This window comes from Trichosurus vulpecula, chromosome 9 (genome assembly GCF_011100635.1).
Source record: "Trichosurus vulpecula isolate mTriVul1 chromosome 9, mTriVul1.pri, whole genome shotgun sequence".
In the NCBI taxonomy this organism is placed as follows: Eukaryota; Metazoa; Chordata; class Mammalia; order Diprotodontia; family Phalangeridae; genus Trichosurus; species Trichosurus vulpecula.
The window spans coordinates 108,443,048-108,465,875 of NC_050581.1; the positions used below are offsets into that span (position 1 = coordinate 108,443,048).

The following is a 22,828-nucleotide window of genomic DNA, read 5'->3' on the forward strand; positions in this document are numbered from 1 at the left end:
AGAAAATGACACCCTGAAAGGTAAAATCAACCAATTGGAAAAGAAGACTCAAAAGCAAAATGAAGACAGCAACTCATTAAAAATTAGAATTGAGCAAGTGGAAGTTAATGACTCTATGAGGCATCAAGAAGTAGTCAAACAAAATGTAAAGAATGAAAAAATAGAAGAAAACATGAAATATCTGATTGGAAAAACAACTGACCTGGAAAATAGACCCAGGAGAGACAATTTAAGAATCATTGGTCTATTGGAAAGCCACAATGAAAAAAAAAGAGCCTGGACAATATCTTCAAAGAAATTATCAAAGATAACTGCCCAGAGGTCCTAGAACCAGAGGGGGAAACAGTCATTGAAAGAATCTACTGATTACCCCCTGAAAGAGATCCCAAATTGAAAACTCCAAGAAATATTATAGCCAAATTGCAGAATTACAAAGTCAAGGAGGAAACACTTCAAGGAGCCAAAAAGAAACAATACAAATACTGTGGAACTACAGTCAGGATCATGCAGGATCTCTCAGCTTCTACTCTAAATTGCAGGAGAAATTGGAATATGATATTCTGAAGGGCAAAGGAGTTTGAACTACAACCAAGGATCAAGTACTCAGCAAAACTGAGAATAATTTTTGAGGCAATATAAGGGAATTCCAGACCTTCCTGAGGAAAAGGCCAGAACTCAATGGAAAATTTGATCTTCAAATACAAAACTCAAAAGAGACATAAAAAGGTAAATGGGAGGAAAATCCCACAAACCTTGTTAATCAATAAGGGCAAATTGTTTACATCTTTTTTTAACTATTCCAAATATTTTAATAAGAGTTCTCTGGAAGGCATTTAAAACACCAGTTTGTGCGGATAAACTCCATTGGAGAGAGAGAACACAGAACGCAGGTAGCCACGGAGCTGAGGAATTTTCTTGATTTGGGGCAGGATCTGAGAGTCCACTGTTTTCTGATCAGCCTTGCACTGCTCTGTAATCTCATATTTCTCTTTTTCTGTGTCAAAAATCTCCCCTTCTTGGTGTCTAGGTTTATGGAGCCTCTTCTTGAAGTAAGCATCAGTAAGATGATTTGGAATTTTCACACCTGAAAGGTTAACCCTGGTAGAGGTGGCAATGACAAATTTCTGATGGGTCCTTCTCAGAGGAACACAGTTGATGGTCAGAGGTCCAGTCACCAGCAGCAAGCCACTAGCCAGCTGCTTCAGGAAAACCACTCTCTTGCCCCTGTGGCGGCCAGTGAGCATGATCAGAACAGTGCCTGGCTTGATGCTAGCTCGAAGTCTCCTCACATGCTGCCTGAAGGGCTTTTTGCCATGACTTAGCAGCTTTCTAGGTACATCCTCAGTAGGGTAATACCGAGGCATTTTGTGAATCTTTACCACATGGGTTCCTCCATTCTTATCACCACCAACTGGCTTTGAGATAGTAGCAGGTACCTTCTCTTTCTTTTTCCTTTCAATCCGGGTTTTTGGTGCAGCATATTTCCACTTGTACATGGCTCTCCTGGAATATATTGCAGACCTGGAGTATCTACCAATCCCTTGGGCCAGGACTGGGTTCTGACTGCAATGCTTTCGAGGCTTTTTCACCACCTTTTCAGCCACATCTTCCTTTTTGTTCTCTTTTTTTTCCTTTTTGACCTTCTTTTTCTTTGGTTCCTTTGGAGGCTTTTTGTCCGCCATCTTGAGCGAGGGGAAAGACTGTTTACATCTTTATATAGGATTATATTGTTTTATATATGTTATATATATATACATACACATATATTCATATGTATATATGTATGTATGTATATATATATCTTGAGAATAGTAAAGTTATTATGACAATTGGAAGGGATACACATAGCCTGTGGGTGTCAGTATAAAATAACTGATGTAATGATAAAAACATAATTAAGAGATGTAAAAGGAGGGTTCTGGGAGAAGAGGTAAGGAGGTAGTAGAAAAGGGTAAATTACATCAAATGAAGAGGCACAAAAACACATTATAGTAGAGGGAAAGACAGGAAGGAGAAAAGTAATATATAAGCTTTAGTATCATCAGATTTGGTTCAAGAAGAGAACAGCAGACTCTTATAAGTATAGAAATCAAACATGTCCTACAGGCAGTAGGAGGGGAAAGGGGAAATAAAAGGTGGGGTGGACAGAAGAGAGGGAAGAAGTAGCACGGGGAAAAGGGTAAGATAAGGCAGGGAAAACAAGATGGACGGGAAATTGAGTAAGGTCAAAAGCAAAACTCTTTTGAGGAGTGGAAGGAGAAAGGGAGAAATAAAAGCATAAACTGGGGGGGGAAACAGGATGGAGAAAAAGACACGGTATCATAACTGTGCATGTGAATGGGATGAACTCTCCCATAAAACAGAGGCAGATAGCAGAATGGATTAAAAACCATAATCCTATAATATGTTGTTTACAAGAAAATCATTTGAAAAAGGGGGATACACACAGGATAAAAGTAAAAGGATGGAGCAGAATATATTTTACTTCAGTAAAAGTAAAAAAAAAAAAAGCATGAGTAGCAATCCTAATCTCAGATGAAGCAAAAGCAAAGGTAGATCTATTTAAAAGACATAAGGAAGGACACTATATCCTGTGAAAAGGCATCATTGACAATGAAGCAATATCATTATTTACCATATACGCACCAAGCGGTACAGGATGCAGATTCTTAGAGGAGAAGTTAAGGGAGTTACACGAAGAAATAGACAGAAAAACCATACTAGTAGGGGACCTCAACCTCCCCCTCTCTGAACTTCATTAATCTAACCTCAAAATAAACAAGAAAGAAGTTAAGGAGGTAAGTCAAATTTTAGAAAAGATAGATATGACAGATCTCTGGAGAAAAATGAATGTAGATAAATAGGAATATACTTTGTTTTCCTCAGTGGTACATGGCACATACCCAAAAATCGACCATGTAATAGGGCATAAAAACCTCACAATCCAGTGCAGAAAGGTTAAAATGTCAATGCATCCTTCTCAGATCATGATGCAATAAAAATTATTTGTAATAAAGGACCACGGAAAGATAAACTAAAAATGAATTGGAAACTAAATAATCTAATCATAAAGAAAGAGTTGGCCAAAGAACAAATCATAGAAACAATAGCTTCATCCAAGAGAATGACAATAATGAGGCAACATACCAAAATTTATGGGGATGCAGCAAAGGCAGTTCTTAGGGGAAGTTTTATATCTCTAAATGCTTATATGAATAACATAGATAAAAAGGAGATCAATGAAATGGGCATGCAACTGAAAAAACTAGAAAAACTACAAAATGAAAATCCCCAACTAAATACCAAATTTGAAATACTGAAAATCAAAGGAGAGATTAATAAAGTTGAAATCAAGAAAACTATTGAACTATTAAATAAAACTAAGAGTTGTTTTTATGAAAAAAAAAACAATAAAACTGATAAACCCTTGGTCAATTTGACTAAAAAAAAAGAAAACCAAATTACCAGTATCAAAAATAAAAAAGGTGAATTCACCTCTAATGAAGAGGAAATTAAAACAATAATTAGGAATTATTTTGCCCAATTGTATGCCCATAAATTTGATAACCTCACAGAAATGGATGAATATTTACAAAAATACAAATTGTCCAGGTTAACAGAAGAGGAAGTGAATTACCTAAATAATTCCATCTCAGAAAAGAAATTGAGCAAGCCATCAATGAACTCCCTAGGAAAAAAATCTCTAGGGCCAGATGGTTTTACATGTGAATTCTATCAAACATTTAAATAACAATTAATTCCCATACTTTATAGACTATTTGGGAAAGTAGGTGAACAAGGAGTCCTACCAAATTCTTTTTATGACACAAATATGGTACTAATACCTTAACCAGGAAGAGATGAAGACCGATTTCTCTAATGAATATTGATGCAAAAATTTTAAATAAAATATTAACAAAACATTGCAGCAACTCATTAGGAGAATAATACACTACAACCAGGTAGGATTTATTCCAGGAATGCAAGGCTGGTTCAATATTGGGAAAACTACCAGCATAATTGATCATATCAACAACAAAACTAGTAGAAACCATATGATTATCTCAATGGATGCAGAGAAAAGCCTTTGAAAAATACAACACCCATTCCTATTAAAAACACCAGAAAACATAAGAATAAACGGAGTCTTCCTTAAAATTATAAATAGCATCTACCTAAAACCACCAGCAAGCATTATATGTAATTGGGATAAGCTAGATGCATTCCCAATAAAATTGGGGGGAAACAAGGATGTCCATTATCACCCCTATTATTCAATTTGGTACTAGAAATGTTAGCTTTAGCATTAAGAGAAGAAAAAGAAATTGTAGGATTTAGAATAGGCAAAGAAGAACTAAAGTATCACTTTTGCAGATGATATGATGATTGACTTAGAGTATCGTAGAGATTCAAATAAAAATTACTTGAAATAATGAACAACTTTAGCAAAGTTGCAGGACATAAAGTAAACCCACATAAATCCTCAGCATTCCCATATATTACTAACTAAGCCCAACAGCAAGAGATAGAAAGAGAAATTCCATTCAAAGTTACTGCAGACACTACAAAATACTTGGGTGTCTACCTGCCAAGACAAATCCAGGGCCTATATGAACACAATTATGAAACACCTCTCACACAAATAAAGTCACCTCTAATTAAATGGAATAACATCAGTTGCTCATGGTTAGGCTAAGCTAATATGATAAAAATGACAATTTTACCTAAATTAATTTACTTATTCAGTGCCATACCAATCAAACTACCAAAAAATTATTTTACAGAGCTGGATAAAATAATATCAAAATTCATCTGGAAGAACCAAAAGTCCAGAATATCAAGGGAATTAATGAAAAGAATTGCTAGGGAAGGTGGCCTAGCCCTACCAGATATCAAAATGTAGTATAAAGCAGCAGTCCTCAAAACTACCTGGTACTGGCTAAGAAATAGAGTGGTAAATCAGTGGAATAGGTTAGGTACACAAGATGCAGAAGTCAACAACTACAGGAATCTACTCTTTGATAAACCAAAAGTATCCAGTTTTGGGGTTAAGAATTCACTATTTCACAAAAACTGCTAGGAAAATTGGAAAATAGTATGGCAGAAATTGGGCATAGACCCATATCTTATAACATATACCAAAATAAAGTCAAAATGGGCAAATGATTTAGGAATAAAGGCTGATACTATAAGCAGCTTGTGAGAGCAAGGAATAGTTTACCTGTCAGATTTATGGTTAAGGGAAGAATTGATTACCCAACAAGACATAGAGAGCATTACAAAACGCAAAATGGATAATTTTGATTATGCTAAACTGAAAAGATTTGTATAAACAAAACCAATGCAAGTTTAGGAGGGAAGCAGAAAATTGGGAGAAACTCTTTATAACCAATGTCTCTGATAAAGGCCTCATATCTAAAATATACAGGAAACTGAGCCAAATTTATAGGAATGCAAGTCATTCCTCAATTGAGAAATGGTCAAAGGATATGAACTGGCAGTTTTCAGAGGAAGAAATTAAAGATATCTATAGGCATATGAAAAAAATGCTCTAAATCACTATTGATCAGAGAAATGAAAATCAAAACAAGTGTTAGGTACCACATCTCTCCTGCAAGATTGGATAACTTGACAAAACAGGAAAATGATAAATGCTAGAGAGGATTGGGAAAATTGGAACATTAATACATTGTTGGTGGGGTTGTGAATGGATCTGGTCATTTTGGATAGAGGTTTGGAGCTATTCCCAAGGAGCTATAAAAATGTTCATACCCTTTGACCCAGCAATACCACTTCTAGGGCTATATGCCAGGGAGATCACACAAGTTAGAAAGGAATCTGTATGTACAAAAATAGTTATAGCAGCTCTTTTTGTGGTGGCAGGGAAATAGGAGATCAAGGGGGTGCCCATCAATTGGGGAATGGCTGAACAAGTTGTGGTATACGAATGTAATGGAATACTATTGTGCTTTAAGAAATGGGAAGATATGGACTTCATAATAACCTGGAAAGACCTACATGGTCTGATGCTGAGTGAGAGGAGCAGAACCAGAAGAACATTATACACAACCACAGACACATTGATTATGTGATGACTAACTTTGATAGATTTGACTTTCCTCAACAATACAAGGCTCAAAGACAGCTCCAAAGGACTCATGATGGAAAAAGCTATCTACATCCAGAGACAGAACTGTGGAGTGTGAATGCAGATTGAGGCAAATTATTTATTCTCTTTTTATTTCTTTTTTCCTCTTTTTGGGGGTTTTGTTTCTTTTCTCTGATGAGTCATTCCACTGGTCAAAATTCTTCTTTGCAACTTAACTGTTATGTAAATAAGTTTAATGCAAAGGTTTATGTAGAATCTATGTTGGACTGCATGTTGTCTTGGGGGGAGGGGGTATGGGAGGGAAGGGAAGAAAATTTGAAACTCAAGAACATGCAAAACTAAGTGTTGTAAACTAAAAATAAAAACTCTACTTAAAAAAATAAGATGTGACCCAACAAACAAGGAAAATGGTAATGATTGATTTAGATCTGTCATGGATCCTTTATGTGTTTTGGACATGTGTTTATGCAATGCTGTAAGTATTTTAGCTCAGAGAAGAGCATAAAGAAAGGAAACAAAAAGGATTTTTGAAAGGAAAAAAAAAGGATTTTTGAAAGGAAAAAAAGGGATTTTTGAGGGAGGAACCAGTGTAGAACACCAAGGGTGGCTGGGAGAAGAATGATTTAGAGCTGGAAGGGATACTGGATATCAAGTAGCCAAAGTTTCTCATTTTACACGTAAAGGGGATCCCTCCTTCTCCCCTTTCTCTATCTCCTTTCTATACCACCCCCCTCTACTGCTCACACTTTATTTAGGATTGAATTAAGATGTTCTTGATTATGATAGTCTCATTTATTATCTTGTGTGCCTGTATAGGAATGAAGACCCCTTTGATGCAAGTCTGTGGAAAGTTAGAGATGACTTGTACATGATTTATATTTTTAGATCTAACACTGATACATACCAATTGTGTGACTGGTTGTGTAAATCACTTAGCCTCTTAGTGGACCAGGCAACTCTCTAAGACTAAATTTAAAAGTGAGGATTAATATGTATTGGTGAAAGGATTTCACTTAATAGATTCAGTTAGAAAACATGAGAGTGAAATAGCTAATCATGGACTTTCCTCAGAACAAGTCTTGACTGCGTAGAGGAAGTGGCAAAAAAAGACTGAGGATATGGGTGCCTGAACAATAAACTAGGAGAGATCACCAAAAAGAGAAAAGTGTATGGAAAAGGAGATTCATTTTATAGTAGAAATAGGACTATATTTAGAACAATTTGGGTTGAAGTTCTAACTCTACAATTCACAACCCTTTGTCGAGATACCACTTCTCTGGACCTCAGTTCCCTCAACTATGTAAAGATGGAATTAGACCAAATGATCTCTAAGATCCTTTCCTCTTTCAAATTCTATGATTCTTTCCTCAAAGTGCCAAACAGAAACTTCATTAGCTACCAATTTGCCTACAGGTGGTTGTAAGTAGGGTCCCGCCAATGGACCAAACGACTTATAAATGGAATGACCCTGGAATAGTCCTGTCCCCAAGGCAGTAAAATAATAGACTCATCTAGGTGAAAGCAATATTAAATACAAAATAGCCTAACCATTTCTTTTCATCAGTGAAGAAACTGAGGCCCAAAAATATTAGGGGAGTGATTTGCTAAAGATGATACAGATAGTGACTGGCAGAGTTTGAAGTAAAACACAAATTTCCTGATTCCTAATTCGGTGTTTTATTTTCTTCTCCTTACATTATTAACATATCTTTAAAATATCTAACAGCTACCTCAGGGCACCTAACAGGGAATAACTTTCTTTTTTCTTACATGATCTGAGAGATTGCTGATATACTTATGATTCAGATATAATATGAAATATAAAAGTAGGCAAAAATAATTTCTGTGCATGGTGATAGTAACAGCTGATTTTCCCCCGTAACACTTAGAACTGTAAGGGAATTTGGAGATCATTTTGTGTAATATCCTCCCAGATGGAAAAACAATTTCCCCAAGATCATAGTTAGTAAATATCAGAACAAGGATTTGAACTCAACTCTTTGGACTAAAAGGCAAATATTTATTCAACACCATGATTCCCTCAGGTTTGTTTTGTTAGAGGTCTCATACTCAGGCTGACATGTATATAGAGATATAACCAGTCAGGTGTTATTTCAGGGACCTTGGAGGACCCCTACCCCTGTTAGATGAGGCATGGAATGTCAATTCTCTTTAACTCAATGGCTTTCCTCCTTATTAAAATGCTATCACACATACTCTGGCAACACTTAAAGTTGTTAATCACTTTATTAAATCCTTTCTTAAAAATAAATTTGCTTGGGAAAAGAGCATAAGGCAAAGGGGATTTTGAGGAAGGAGTCAGGGTGGACCACCAAGGAGGGGGCGGAGTGAATCTCCATGTAATTTAGATCTGGAAGGGACATTTGATATCAATTAGTCAAACTTTAACACTTTGAATGTAAAAGGAATCCTTTCTTCTCCATCTTCCCTTCCCCACTAGAGAGACAGACAGACAGACAGACAGACATTGTTTTACATTGGCAATAAGGTCTGGAACTCCTATTCTGAGGACATGATCTGCCCAAATCCCCAAGTGACCATTCATGCTCAAACTCCTACAACTCATGTCCACTATGCTTGCTTGAGCAAATACTAGGTTAAAGCCTTGAATGATCTGTTAGATCTCAGGTGAGTATGCATGGATGGTATCCACTTGATCCTTTCATCTCCTAGTTTTTTCCCTCTTTATTCCTCCCAAATTCTTATTCTATTCTAGAGGTAAGAGCATTTCAAGCAATGATTCATTTATTAATAGCTTTAGCTCCCATTCATACAGGCTTTTCATCTCTTTCCCAACTTTGTGTGGCTCTGTAAGCATTCCTCACTCATATAGTTTGATGAAGATTTGCTAATGTAGATCAAAATTAGCAAGGTATATAGGGTTAGAATTCTTGAGCAGTGAAATTGCTGGGCAGTTCTGATGTTTCCACCTCTCTGCCCCTAGCTTCTTCTGTCTGGTTTTCCACCAAGCTTGACATTGGCAGGGGTTGCCTTTTCTCCTTCCAGGAATTTTGATTTAAAAAGAAAGGAAACAGGGAAGTCTCTCAGCTCACAACTCAGGTGTTACATACAGATAATGAAAAAGAGACCCAGAGAAGTAAAGTAATTCATCCAAGGTCACTTCACAGACATGATGCAAATGAATCCAGATGAAAATCCAAATCTCCCAACTCAAGATTCAAAGCTACTTCCTTAACTTTGTTATTTCGGTTGTGGTAGACAAATTACTCACGTCACAACTTTACTAGGTTTTGTGCTGGTGATAATGAGAAATGTCTGCTCTCAGCAGATTCTTGCCCCTAGTCAATGAAATTCTGCAGATTTCTACTACACATGTAGGAAACATCTTTGATGTGAATGCCAACCATTATTATGGAAGCAATACACAGAAGTTCAAAGTGGAGACACAAATATAACTCAATATTTGCCTTAGAGAAGAGGAAAGTACATCATTGAAATAGAACAGTAAGTCAAATATTGTGATAGGCAAATGTGAACTTTGTAATCAACTCTGTGTCGAAAAAATTAAAAAAAAGAAAAATTACAGGGAGCATCTCCAGAATGGCATAACCCTGTTGGATTTCTTCAAGAGCACTGTGAGGTACCATACTATAGAGATAAAACACAGACCATGTATATGGCTTTTTCATTTAAAAAAATGAATTTTGTGAATATCAATGTCTTCAAAACTGAAGTTTAGTTAGAAGTAGAGACGGCAGAAAGAATAGGAAGAACTCGCCATGTCCCCCAGAGATAAGAATACTTCACTGGACATGCACCACATAGCACCATGCCTTTTGTTCACAGGATTATAGAATTTTAAACTACAAGGGACATTAGATATCATCTAGGACAACCTCTCCTAAAATCCAGATAGGTTATACAGTGCCTTATATAGAATAGTTGTTTGATAAATGTTTGTTGAATTGTATTTGAGTATGATCTAAACCAATGGAGGGAATTTGCACAATGATGAGATAATATAGTCACTGGAATATCAAAGTATCAAATTCGACAACAAGGACCAAAAAGTATATACAGGATATAAAATCCTTTAAATTCCTATTCCTGGGTTGCCTATAGGGGGGCTTATAGTCTATTGAAAGTAAACAACATACACACTAACTGAAGAAAATTAATTACAAATCAATTATGTATTAATTAATTTAATTATTACAATTAATTATTCATTACAATTAATACAAATTAATTTTAACTAGGAGGTATCCCTAACAATGTGGGAAATCATGAAGACTTGGAGATGGTACCAGAGATGGCACCAGCGTTGCATCAAAATATACACACAGGTTCAGTGAGATACACACACACACATACAAAGAGAGAGAGAGAGAAAGAGAGAGAGTTCTGTTATGTTGCTCAAGATGTTTTATTCCTGGCTGGATCACTAGCTCCTAGCACAAAGAAGCCTAATTATCTCCTCTTTGATGTACCATACAAGTCCAAACAGTGCCTAGTGGTGAGTTACCAAGTCTCTGGACTCCTGTAATGGTGAAGGACAGACAGAAGGCAAGGGAAGGAGCATTTGATAGCCTTCCAATGGCCAGAACCCAGTTTTTGACAGAACATTCCTACTGTCTTGGCCCTAAAGTCACTTTAAAAAGAGGTTATTAGGCTAGATGGTCTCTAAGGTCCCTTCCAATTTTAACATTCTAAGATTTAAGAGGCTCAATCCTGTTAACAGTTGGTAATAGACCCCAGAGTATAACTAAAATCCAATAATAGTTCCCTTATATACCCTAAAAACTGCTTAAAAATCAAAATCCATAGGGCTACCATTTCTTCCAAGAGGGAAAAGGTATGTCTTAGTGAGCACAAAGTAGAGACAGGGGAGCAATTTATAGCATATAATCATTGCTTTCTCTCTGTCTCCCACCCCCCCCCCAAAGTTCTTCATTGCTAATTATCAAAGTGCTTAATAGGAAATAGAAGCATATTTTCCAGCAGATCTCAAGCTTCTGCCTCTGACTTCTCCCTGGACTTATGTCCCAAATGCCATCACTGAACTAATTTGATTACATCTTAATGCTTAGCCTTCCTGGATTTCTACTTCTTACCAACGAAAAGTTGAAAAATGAATAAAATCTCACAAAAGCCTTTTACTACAACATCCATAAAGCAGATTATGCCCATTTGCACCATATGAGGAAAGAATGATGCATGTAGTCAAGGACATGACATATTTTTACTCACAAGATATAATCTACTACTGACTTTCTGATGCTTTGAGAGAATTTATTCTCTGTCCATATCCTAGTAAATTGTTTTGTAGATAAATAAAGGGAATAGATTGCCTTTTTGATGTCCATTTGGGCATTTTAGTATACTGATAGCTAAACAAGGTGAGATCTGCTGTCACAACTATAACTAGGAATTTTGCCCACAGTTGAGGTGCAGTGATTAGGATGAAGACATGGAGGAGCTCACCCCCCTTACCATCTGGTAGCTTTCTATTTTAGCTGAAACTATCCTTACAAATTAGATGTTATGTTATATTGTTTCTATACCTCCAAAGAACCACAAGAGCCATAAAAGGCTTCTAAATTTAGTGCCTCCTACATTTGGGACTCTCTAATTTTGGCATCCTAGAACAAAATCCTGATAGCTGCTCTTAGTGTGGCTGTCTTCTGGTAAATTCAGATACGTCTGACTAGCAAATCCATACATCAGGGATAGACCAGCCAAGTTCACCCTGCTTATGAGCTTTGCAGTCTTCTGATGAAGGATTTAACAGTTTAAGGAACAAGACCTTTAAACTGAAGGTCAGATTTATGACATCTTTATGTAGTTTCACACTGCAACATTCCATAATATTTAGTCAAAATAGATAAAATACCAGGAAAAGGGAAGAATTGGGCATTTAGGAAGTTAGTACAAAAAATGGAAGTAATAGGATCATCTAGTCCAACACCCTCGTATTATATTAAAGAAAATTGCGAATCAGAGAGTTAAGGCACATAGTAGGCACTTAATAAACTTCTATTAATTGATTGATCTATTAAAGTAAAAGAGTGGGGATTTGAACACAAGGCTTCAAATTCTAGTGCTCTTGTTGCTACACTTTGGACTTCTCTTCAACCACTTGAAATTGCTGGTCACGTTTACTTGATATGGTAATTCAATGCTCTCAAAGAAAGAGTGTCTTACTTATAATCCATATGTTAAGAAATTTGCCTATTAAGTATACAGACTCCTAAGCATATTTATTTCAATGAAACAAAAGCTTTCTTGATAAAATTCTTATGAAATGTATGGGGATATTTTTTCCTATTTAAAAATAAAACAGATCAAAAGGAAAATAACACAAAAAAGAATAAAGTGAATGTGCAGAGTATGTGTTGATATGCTTTCAGAGTCCATCAGTTCTTTATCTGGATGTTAGGAGCATGTTCCTTCAAGAGTCTTTTGTACTTGTCTTGGATCGTTATATTGCTGAGAAGAGCTGAGTCATTCATAGTTGATCATCACACAATGTTGCTGATACTGTGTACAACGTCTTCCTGGTTCAGCTCATTTCACTTTGCAGTAGTTCATATAAGTCTTTCCAGGTTTTTTAAATGAAATTTGTCTATTCATCATTTCTTATTGAAAAATAGTATTCCATTATATTCATATGCCACAGCTTGTTCAGCCTTTCCCCAATTGAAGGACATCTCCTCAATTTTCAATATTTTGCCACAACTAAAAGGGTTTCTATAAATATTTTTGCACATACAGGTCTTTTTTTCCTTTTTTATGATCTGTTAGGGATACAGACCTAGTATTGGTATTTCTGGATCAAAGGGTATAAACAGTTTGGCTGCCCTTTGGGCATAGTTCCAAATTGTTCTCCAGAATGATTGGATCAGTTCACAACTCCACCAGCAGTGCATCAGTGTCCCAATTTTCCCACATCCTGTCCAATGTTTGTCATTTTCCTTTGTTGTCATATGACCCAATCAGAGTTGTTTTAATTTGCATTTCTCTAATCTAAAGTAAATTAGAGCATTTCTTCATATGCCCATAGATAGCTTTAATTTCATCTGAAAACTGCCTTTTCATATCTTTTTACCACTTATCAGATAGAGAATGGCTTGTATTCTTATAAATTTGACTCACTTTTCTATATATTTGAGAAATTAGGTCTTTATCAGTGATATTTTCTATAAAGATTGCTTCCCAGCTTTTTGCTTTCCTTATAATCTTGGTTGCATTGGTTTTCTTTGTGCAAACACTTTTTACATTAAACTAATCAAAATTATCTATTTTACATTTTGTAATGCTCTCTAGGTCTAGTTTAGTCATGAACCTGTAACTCACTTAACTTTTCCTTGTTTACCATTTGGTGCATGTATGTTTAGTATTGATATTACTTCATTGTAGCAAGATGTAGTTTCCTTTCTTGTCTCTTTTAACTATGTCTATTTTTTGCTTTGCTTTGTCTGAGATCAATATTTCTACCTCTATTTTTTTTACTTCAGCTGAAACATATTAGATTTTGTGCTAGCTCTTTACCTTTACTTTATGTGTCTCTCTCCTTCACGTGTATTTCTTGTAAGTAACATATTGTAGGATTCTGGGTGTTGATCCACTCTGCTATCTACTTCCATTTTATAGGAGAGTCTATCCCATTCACATTCACAGTTATGATTACTAACTGTGTGTTTCCCTCCATCCTATTTTTTTCCTGTTTGTCCTCTCTCCTTTCACCATTCCCTCCTCACCACTGTTTTGCTTCTATCTACAACCTCCCCCAATCTAACTTTTTTCTGTCAGTTCCCACTGTCCCTTTACTTAATCTCCTCCCTTACCACTTTCCTGTTAGATAAGATATATTTCTATATTCTACTGACTGTGTACATTATTCCCCCTTTGAGACAATAAAGATGAGAGTAAGGGTCAAGTGATGCCCATTGCCCACCCCCCCCCCCATTTTCCCCTCTGCTGTAATAGAATTTTTGCACCTCATCATGTGAAATAATTTATTCAATTCTACCTCTATCTTCCTTCTCCACCCAGGGTACACCTCTTCCTCTTCTCTTGGTGACTTTATATCATTCTCTCCACTTTATACCTGTACCCTCTGTCTATGTATATTCCTTTTACCTCAACTATTAGTGGTACAATTTTTAAGAGTTGCAAGTATCATCTTTCCATGTAGGAATGTAAACATTTCAGCTCCATTGAATCCCTTGTATTTTCTTTTCTCTTTTTACCTCCTTATGCTTCTCTTGGGTCTCAATATTGGAGATCAAATCTTTTGTTTAATTCTGGTCTTCTCCTTACGAAGGCTTGAAATCCTTCTGTTCTATTGAATGACCTTCTTTTTACCTTGAAGCATTAAGCTTACTTCTGCCATGTAGGTGATTCTTGGTTGTAGTCCTAGCTACTATGCCTTCCAGAATATCATGTTCCATTCAGTTCTGATCCTTTAATGTTGCAGCTATAATGTCTTGTGTAATCCTGATCATAGCTCCTTAATAATTGAATTGCTTCTTTCTGGCCACTTTCTTTTTTTATTATAAATTTTTATTTTTAGTTTACAACATTCAGTTCTACATAATTTTGAGTTCCAGATTTTCTTCCCTCCCTCCCCCCTCCCTCCCCAAGATGGCATGGAAAAAAAGGGGGGGGGGGAAGACTAGCATGAAGTGTGCCTCAATCTGCATTCATACTTCATAGTTCTTTCTCTGAATGTAGATAGCATTCTCCATCATGAGTCCTTTGAAGTTGTCTTTGTACCTTGTGTTGCTGAGAGGAGTGAAGTCTGTCAGGATTGGTCCTCACAGAATCCGTATATCTGTGGTGGTGTATAATGTTCTCCTGGCTCTGCTCTGCTCGCTCAGCATTATGTCATGTAGGATTTTCCAGGTTGTTATGAAGTCCGTATCATCCCCATTTCTTATGGCACAATAGTATTCCATTACCTTCATATACCACAGCTTGTTCAGCCATTCCCCAATTGATGGGCATCCCTTTGATTTCCAATCCTTAGCTACCTCAAAAAGAGTTTCTGGCCACTTTCAATATTTTTTTTCTTGACCTGATAGTTCTATAATTTGGCTATAATGTTCCTTAGAATTTTTATTTGGAGATTTCTTTCCTGAGGATCAGTGGATCTTTCTTTTTTATTATTTAATATTTTTAGTTTTCTGCATTGATTTCCACAAGATTTTGAATTACAAATTTTCTCCCCATTTCTACCCTCCCCTCAACTCCAAGATGGAGTATGTTCTGATTGCCCCATTACCCTGCCAGCACTCTCTTCTGTCATCCCACTTCTGCCCCCCATTCCCTTTTTCCCTTACGCTCTTGTAGGGCAAGATAGATTTCTATGCCCCTTTGCCTGTGTATCATATTTCCCAGTTGCATATAAAAATAACTTTTTTTTGAACATCTGCTTTTAAAACTTGGAGTTCCAAACTCTCTCCCCTCTTCCCTCCCCACACATGTTCCCTAAGAAGGCAATCAATTCAACATAGGCAACACATGTATAATTATGGAAAACCCTTCCACAATACTCATGTTGTGAAAGACTATATTTTACTTCCTCCTATCCTGTCCCCCTTTATTCAATTTTCTCCCTTCACTTTGTCCCTTTTTGAAACTATTTGTTTTCATTACCTCCTCCCCCATCTGCCCTCCCTCCTATCATCCTCCCTTCTTTATCACCTTCCTCTTTCTTTGCTGTGGGGAAAGAGACCCAATTGAGTGTGTATGTTATTCCCTCCTCAGGTCAAATCCGATGAGAGCAAGATTCAAATTTTCTATTCAGCTTTGATCTTTTCTCTGAGAAATCTTGAAAGTCCTCTATTTTATTGAAAATCCATATATTGCCTTGGAGCATTATACTCAGTTTTGCTGGGTAGGTGTTTCTTGATTTTAATCCTAGCTGCATTGAACTCCAGAATATCATATCCAAGCCCCTCAATCCCTTAATGTAGAAGCTGCTAGATCTTGTGTTGTCCTGATTGTGTTTCCACAATACTCAAATTGTTTCTTTCTGGCTGCTTGCAGTATTTTCTCCTTGATCTGGGAGCTCTGGAATTTGGCGACAATATTCCTAGGAGTTTTGTTTTGGGAATCTTTTTCAGGAGGCGATTCACGCATTCTTCAATTTTTTTACCCTCTGTTTCTAGAATATCAGGGCAGTTTTCCTTGATAATTTCTTGAAAGATGATATCTAGGCTCTTTTTCTGATCATGGCTTTCAGGTAGTCCAATAATTTTTAAATTATCTCTCCTGGATCTATTTTCCAGGTCAGTGTTTTTTCCAATGAGATATTTTACATTATCTTCCATTTTTTCATTTCTTTGGCTCTGTTTTATAATATCTTGATTTCTCATAAAGTCACTAGCTTCCACTTGCTCCAATCTAATTTTCAAGGTAGTATTTTCTTCAGTGATCTCTTGGACCTCCTTTTCCATTTGGCTAATTCTGCCTTTCAAGGCATTCTTCCCCTCATTGCCTTTTTGGAGCTCTTTTGCCATTTGAGTTAGTCTATTTTTTAAAGTGTTATTTTCTTCAGTGTTTTTGGGGTCTCCTTTAGCAAGTCATTGACTTGTTTTTCATGATTTTCTTGCATCACTCTCATTTCTCTTCCCAATTTTTCCTCTACTTCTCTAACTTGCTTTTCCAAATCCTGTTTGACCTCTTCCTTGGCCTGAGACGAATTCATGTTTTTCTTGGAGGCTTTTGATGTAGGCTCTTTGACTTTGTTGACTTCTTCTGGCTGTATGTTTTGGTCTTCTTTGTTACCAGAGAAAGATTCCAAAGTCTGAGTCTAAATCTGAGACCGTTTTCACTGCCTGTACAAAGCCAACTACTTGACCCTTGAGCTTTTCCTTGGGGTATGACTGCTTGTAGAGTAGAGAGTACTTTGCCCCATGCTTGAGGGGCTGCACTGCTGTTTTCAGAGGTATTTCTACACAGCAAGCTCTGCCACACCTGTGCTCCTCCTCCCCCAAGAATTGCCAACCAGGACCGTGACTCAGATCCAAGCAGCCTCTGCACTCCTGCTCTGATCCGCCACTTAATTTCTTCCACCCGGTGGCCCTGCAGTCAGAAGCAACTGTAATTGTAGCTCTGGAAGCAGCCTCAGAGCTGCACTACCTCTGCCACCCCTGAGGTGGTCACCTACCACGATCTCCTTTCACTCTGTCCCAGAAGTTTTTTCTCACTAACCTGCTCTGTCGTCTTTGGCATTTGTGGGTTAGAAGTCTGGTAACTGCCATAGCTCACTGATTCAGGGTGCTATGGCCTGTTCTGCCCAGATCCTGGTCTTTTTGTTCCAGGTGGAGCCCACAATGGGCTCTGTTCTGCCCTGCTCCCAGCTCTATGGGATGGACCTTACCCAGCGACCATCCAGGCTGTCCTGGGCTCAAGCTCGGCTTCCCTCTGCTATTTCCTGGGTTCTGCAGTTCTAGAATTTGTTCAGAACCATTTTTATAGGTGTTTGGAAAGAGCTGGGGGAGAGTTTTAGGCAAGTCCCTGCTTTCCAGCTGCCATCTTGGCTCTGCCCCTCCAGTGGATCTTTCAATGCCTATTTTGCCCTCTGGTTCCAGGATATCAGGGCAGTAAGGTATGGGGATTTATATGTATATATTTGGAGATACCACATTTTAGAAACTCTACTTAATGATATTGACACAAAGTTAACTGTTTTTTTTGTTTTGTTTTTTTTGTTTGTTATTGGCTGGACCTGTCATTTCATTTTTTATGGAATTCCCAAAAAGGAAACTATGCAACAGCTTAAAAATTTATCATTTTAAAAAAGAGACCTAATGCATTGAGAGATTGTTAAGGCAATCAGACTTTTCTCAGTTCTTCCCTTGTAGGGATCAAGTCTCCCCTTTGTTTGAATGGGGCAGATAAAATGGGACTTTGCCTTGGAGTGTTTCTCAGCATTACAACAATTGAGAGTCATCGAATTGTATATGATATGATTCTAGGAATGGGGAACTTTCACACATCCAGCCTGGGTGAGGTCAGAGCACTCAGGACTCCTCACAGGAAATAATTGAGGGGAGCTTGGCATTTGACTTTCAGGCCACACTGATGGAAGGAATGTTGAGACGCTGGGCAAGCTGCAACCGCCCCCCTGCTTTACTAACACAAATTTTGGTTTGTATTTTGCCTGTTTATAATGTCTGTTTATAATTTGTTTGTATTTGCTCTGAAGTTCAGGGGGTTGATCTTTTCCCCCAGAACTAAGTGAATGATATATGTATATTTGATTAAATTGAGATTGTTAACCCCTAAAAGTTGCTTTCCTTAGAAAAGCAAATCAAAGTACTTGTGTTGGCAGCTTTCTGTGTGCTGGAAGTTGGTGGCTCTTACACGCCTACAGCAGCTGCTAACAGATTGTTGCTACAGAGATTAAGTGACATTAGATATAGAGAGCTGACCTTGGTGATGGATAGTTAGCTGGAACCTGCCTGACTGTGCAGAAGATCTGTAGTTTCTAAGGATGGGAAAATTCTAATATGAAAATTCCTTCTACCAACAAAAAGCAATGCATATTTGACCTAGAAGTTCTAAAGCACACAGAAGTTATGCAACCTGCAACAATTAGTGTCAGAAGCAGAATCTAAACCAAGGTCATCCTGACTCCAAGCCCAGTACTCTACCTCACTGACATCACAAACACACACACACACACACGCACGCGCACATGCATGCACATACACACACATGCACACACGCACACATGCACAAGCACACATATACACATACCTAACTTACTACACAAATTTGGTTTTTTTAAAGTACCTCCTAAGATTTAATATGCTGATGTTCCCCAAATTAATTTACCCACAACGTACTATTGGGACTGATGTATATTGATAGAAATCATTAATGATAACTCAGGGGCTAGGCAAAGTGGACTAGTCAGGTGAAAAGTGACAGTTTTTGAGCAAAATAGATAAGACTCAGGCTACGTTTATAATAAAAAAGTTTCTGTGTGCATTTGGATTTTCCATTTTATATTTAATATTTAAAGGAGGAAATGCCACTAGCATCAATGTTATTTTATGGAACCATTATCATTGCATTTAACACTAAGGCTCTGCAGAACCAGTTCAGAAAATCAGTAACATGCCAGGCTGTTATTTACCTTAAAAGTTTGGAGCTGTGGTGCTTTCAATGGATTTGTCTTTAAAGTAGTCTGAGAAAACTGATATGTTACAATTACAGAAAAAAAATTCCCCAGGATCAAGTCTAGTGATACTAAATTGGCCAATTTCTCAAAAGCCAAATGAAAACTTTCAGATTATCTATTTTAAAAAAAGTCAAACATCATCCCCAAATCAACCTGAACCAAGAAACAGTTTGTTTTTGACACTGTTTATTCTCCTCAACAAAGTTGAGCATTGGATTTTTGGCCAGTTTTTTTTTCCATATAGTGTTAAGCTCTGACTCTATCTCATTTCCAATTTTGAAAGGGAAAGAATAATACTTTGGCTTCAGAGGAGTTTTATGGAGATTAATGTAATAATGTCCTCAAAAGACTTCAAGCTGCTTTGTAAAAAATCTGTTAATATAAACTATTTTTATGTAAGAGGTTAGCATATAAAATACGTAGGCCTTTAAGAATATATGGGATGATATAAATGTAAATTAGGTAGACATAGTTCTGTTTGCATATATAGAAGGAAGGCCAGTTTAATAGAAACACAGAGAGAAAAGCTTCTCAGGAGACTGGTGGCTCATCTGGCTCAGCATCCCTGCAGTACCGATCTAAGCAAAATTTTCCTCCAAGTCAATGTCTCCACAGGGAGTCAGAGACTAATGAAGAACTTGGTTCTAGGTGGCCCAAGCATCATGATTTCTGGGTCAAAGGGAAATGAATCTTGGCCACCATACAGTGTGCAAATCAGTTGATTTACAAAACCTATAGTAGATATATCAGAGCAAATTCACCTACCAGCTCTGTTCCTGACTTTCTGAATGTTAAAACCATTTCTTTGTATCAGATATCTTCACCCCTCTCCCTCCTTTTCATCTCCATGTTGTGTGTCATTTTCTCCTATTAGAATGCAAGCTTCTTCAGTGTACGGACTGTCTTTAGTCTACATATAAATATTGAGTGCTCAGTACAGGCTTATAAAAGTACAGCTTGTTTCCATCCTATTATTTTTGTGATTTGTATCATTGGAGGGAATATTCAGATTAATGAGATCTTGCTTCCATTTCAGTATATGAGCACCAATAAGTCCTTAATTCATTTTTCTTAAATATCTCAAGTTCCCCTGAAGTCTTCCAAAGGTTTGTTGTGGCATGGAGGTGACTCTGAGTTCTGTAAGGCACAAGATCTTACTAGTCTTACCAAGCTGGAAAGGCTTTGATTATGGACCCAAAAAGTATCCAAGAAAATGTAAACTCTTTGATGACAGAGATGTTTCTCTGTGTCCTTCTTTCCCTAGCACAGTTTATGGCACTGAATAAAGGTCTGTTGAATTGAATCTTTCAAAAATTAGATTTTTTTTATTTTGAGGAAGCCCATCGCCCAAGGTTTATTAACCATGGAGGAAGTTTTTGACCATAGCAATTCAAAATTGTTGTCCTTAACTGTGTACCAGTAGTCAACTGCATTGTTGAAGAAGTTGAACAGTAGTAAGAACCACAAAAAAACCTAAATATCATAAAGTCATTTATTTTAGCCACCTGTCTTTGCACTCACCAATAGTAAACTTCTCTATTCTCCAACAGTGAAATCTTCAAATTGGTTTGGTTATCAATTTTTTTAGACTAAGATCTTTTCACATGAAACCACTTTATTCTCAGATCCTGTCTGATTGAGAAATGTGCTGCAGGCAAATGCTGGAACACTTTATGATTACAAATAAGGAATCAAAGAAAATGAAGAATTTTAAACCAAAGCTGGAATCTTTGACTGCAGTAGACAAACTGAAAGCTACCTACAACATATTTATTACCAACTGGGACAAAAAAGTTTCTCAGGAATGTGTTTTTAAGGGCCCCTTGATTCAGTGAGAATGATATTCCAATTGCTATACTGTTTGCCTTTGGTTTTTATAATAGTTCAGATTTTATATGACTTCCTGGATTCTAGACAACATATTTGGTAACTGCCTCTCTATATATTTTTCCCTTTGAAGATAGGGAAACAGAAATAACAGGTATAAGGCAGCTGTGAAAGAATTCAGAATGTTTATTGGCAAGAAAGACTGATCAGTCTTTCGTATAGATATGTGTGTGTATATACTGCACATGAGTGTATGGGGTGGGATCACCCACCAGTTATTAATTAAAGGAACTAGAGGTCTCTTGAGGTAGAAACAGAAAACTTCTTTATTATGATCTCACGAGAAAGGGCAAAATCACTGCTAGCAGCGAGCTAGTAGGAGAGAGGCAAGGTACAGGAAGTGAAGCATGATTATATAACTTAGCGGTTCCATCCTCCTCCCATCACTGACCTTCACCCTTGTTGGTGGAGTTCAGGCTCACAATCTTGTGAGAAATCTAACCCAGGAACAAGGAAGTGCTAGTTTAGCCAATGCAAGCTCATAAAAACATCTTTTCCTTATTTGGTGAGCCTTGTGCCCAAGGTGGTAGTGGGGAGGAAGTGGGTCCAGCTACTCTAAGTTCCAGATTCCTATAAGTCAGGTGATTTCTCATTAACTTGAGACTTAAGCCTAGCTGTCAGTCAGAAGCCCTGAGCCATGCTGATCCCACTCAATTTACAGAAAGGTTGAGATTTAGATTTCATGATTTCATGAGAGGTCCTCATGATTCCACTCATGAGGAACAATGGATCAATTTACATCCTTGTGATTTTGCTCATGTTGTTTACTGTATTTGAAATGTTCTCCCTACTCATCTTTTCCTAAACAATTGTTACTCATCCTTTTAGAATTCACATCTTGTACTGAAATTTGTTTATATTCATGTATACATATAAACATACACATATACTTCCCAACATGGTTGACACAGCACAACAAATTTGTTACTATCCTCATATCTCCATCATGGGTACATAAAGTATAGTGAATCACCTAAGACTTTTTCTCTCTCTCTATAAATACACATATATATTCTCTCTATATGTGTGTGTATTGTGTATATATGTATATGCACACACACATTTATGTGAATATAACTACTCAAATGTATGTGTGTGTAAAGAGGGAGAGAGTTCTGTCTTTATATACACACATACATATATACACAGACATTATATATGTGTATATGTATACATATACACACATATGTTTGTGTTTAATATCCATATGTATAGTTTAATTTTTAATGAATTTTAGGTGATCCACATGAGTAGCTTGTAAGAGCACAGTGCTACTTTTATAGACTGCCTTTCCATTTTTTTTTGTTAAAATTCATTTTACCTAGAAAATAATTAATTTATACTTAGTCCTTGGCCTTTAAGCCTATCTGTGTTGCTGATTTAATGTATCTAAAATCTGCAAAAAACAATGTTGAATGATCCAGTAGGCAATCTTCTCTCATCCCTGTTCCTTCCCCAGGATGGATTTTTAGGTGTTTTAAAGTAAGCAAAGTGAAACCACCAAATAAAATCATGAAAAAGTAGTTTGTACTCTTTGAATCTAGATGCCAGTTGCAACAAGTTTAAATCAGTAAGCATAAATCTTCCCCAAATTCTATTTTGTATATGTCATGTCCTTGCTCAGAAAAAATTTAATAGCTCCCTATTGACTA

General features: G+C 36.9%; 1 protein-coding gene across 1 annotated transcript; it reads right to left on the reverse strand.

Annotated features, from left to right (window-relative positions):
* Nucleotides 1–793: 793 nt before the first annotated feature.
* On the reverse strand, nt 794–1,693 carry LOC118831598 (60S ribosomal protein L6-like). The gene has a single exon (XM_036738988.1). The coding sequence runs from the start codon at nt 1,680–1,682 to the stop codon at nt 834–836; it is 849 nt and encodes a 282-aa protein (XP_036594883.1). The 5' UTR covers nt 1,683–1,693; the 3' UTR covers nt 794–833.
* Between the last annotated feature and the right edge of the window lie 21,135 nt (nt 1,694–22,828).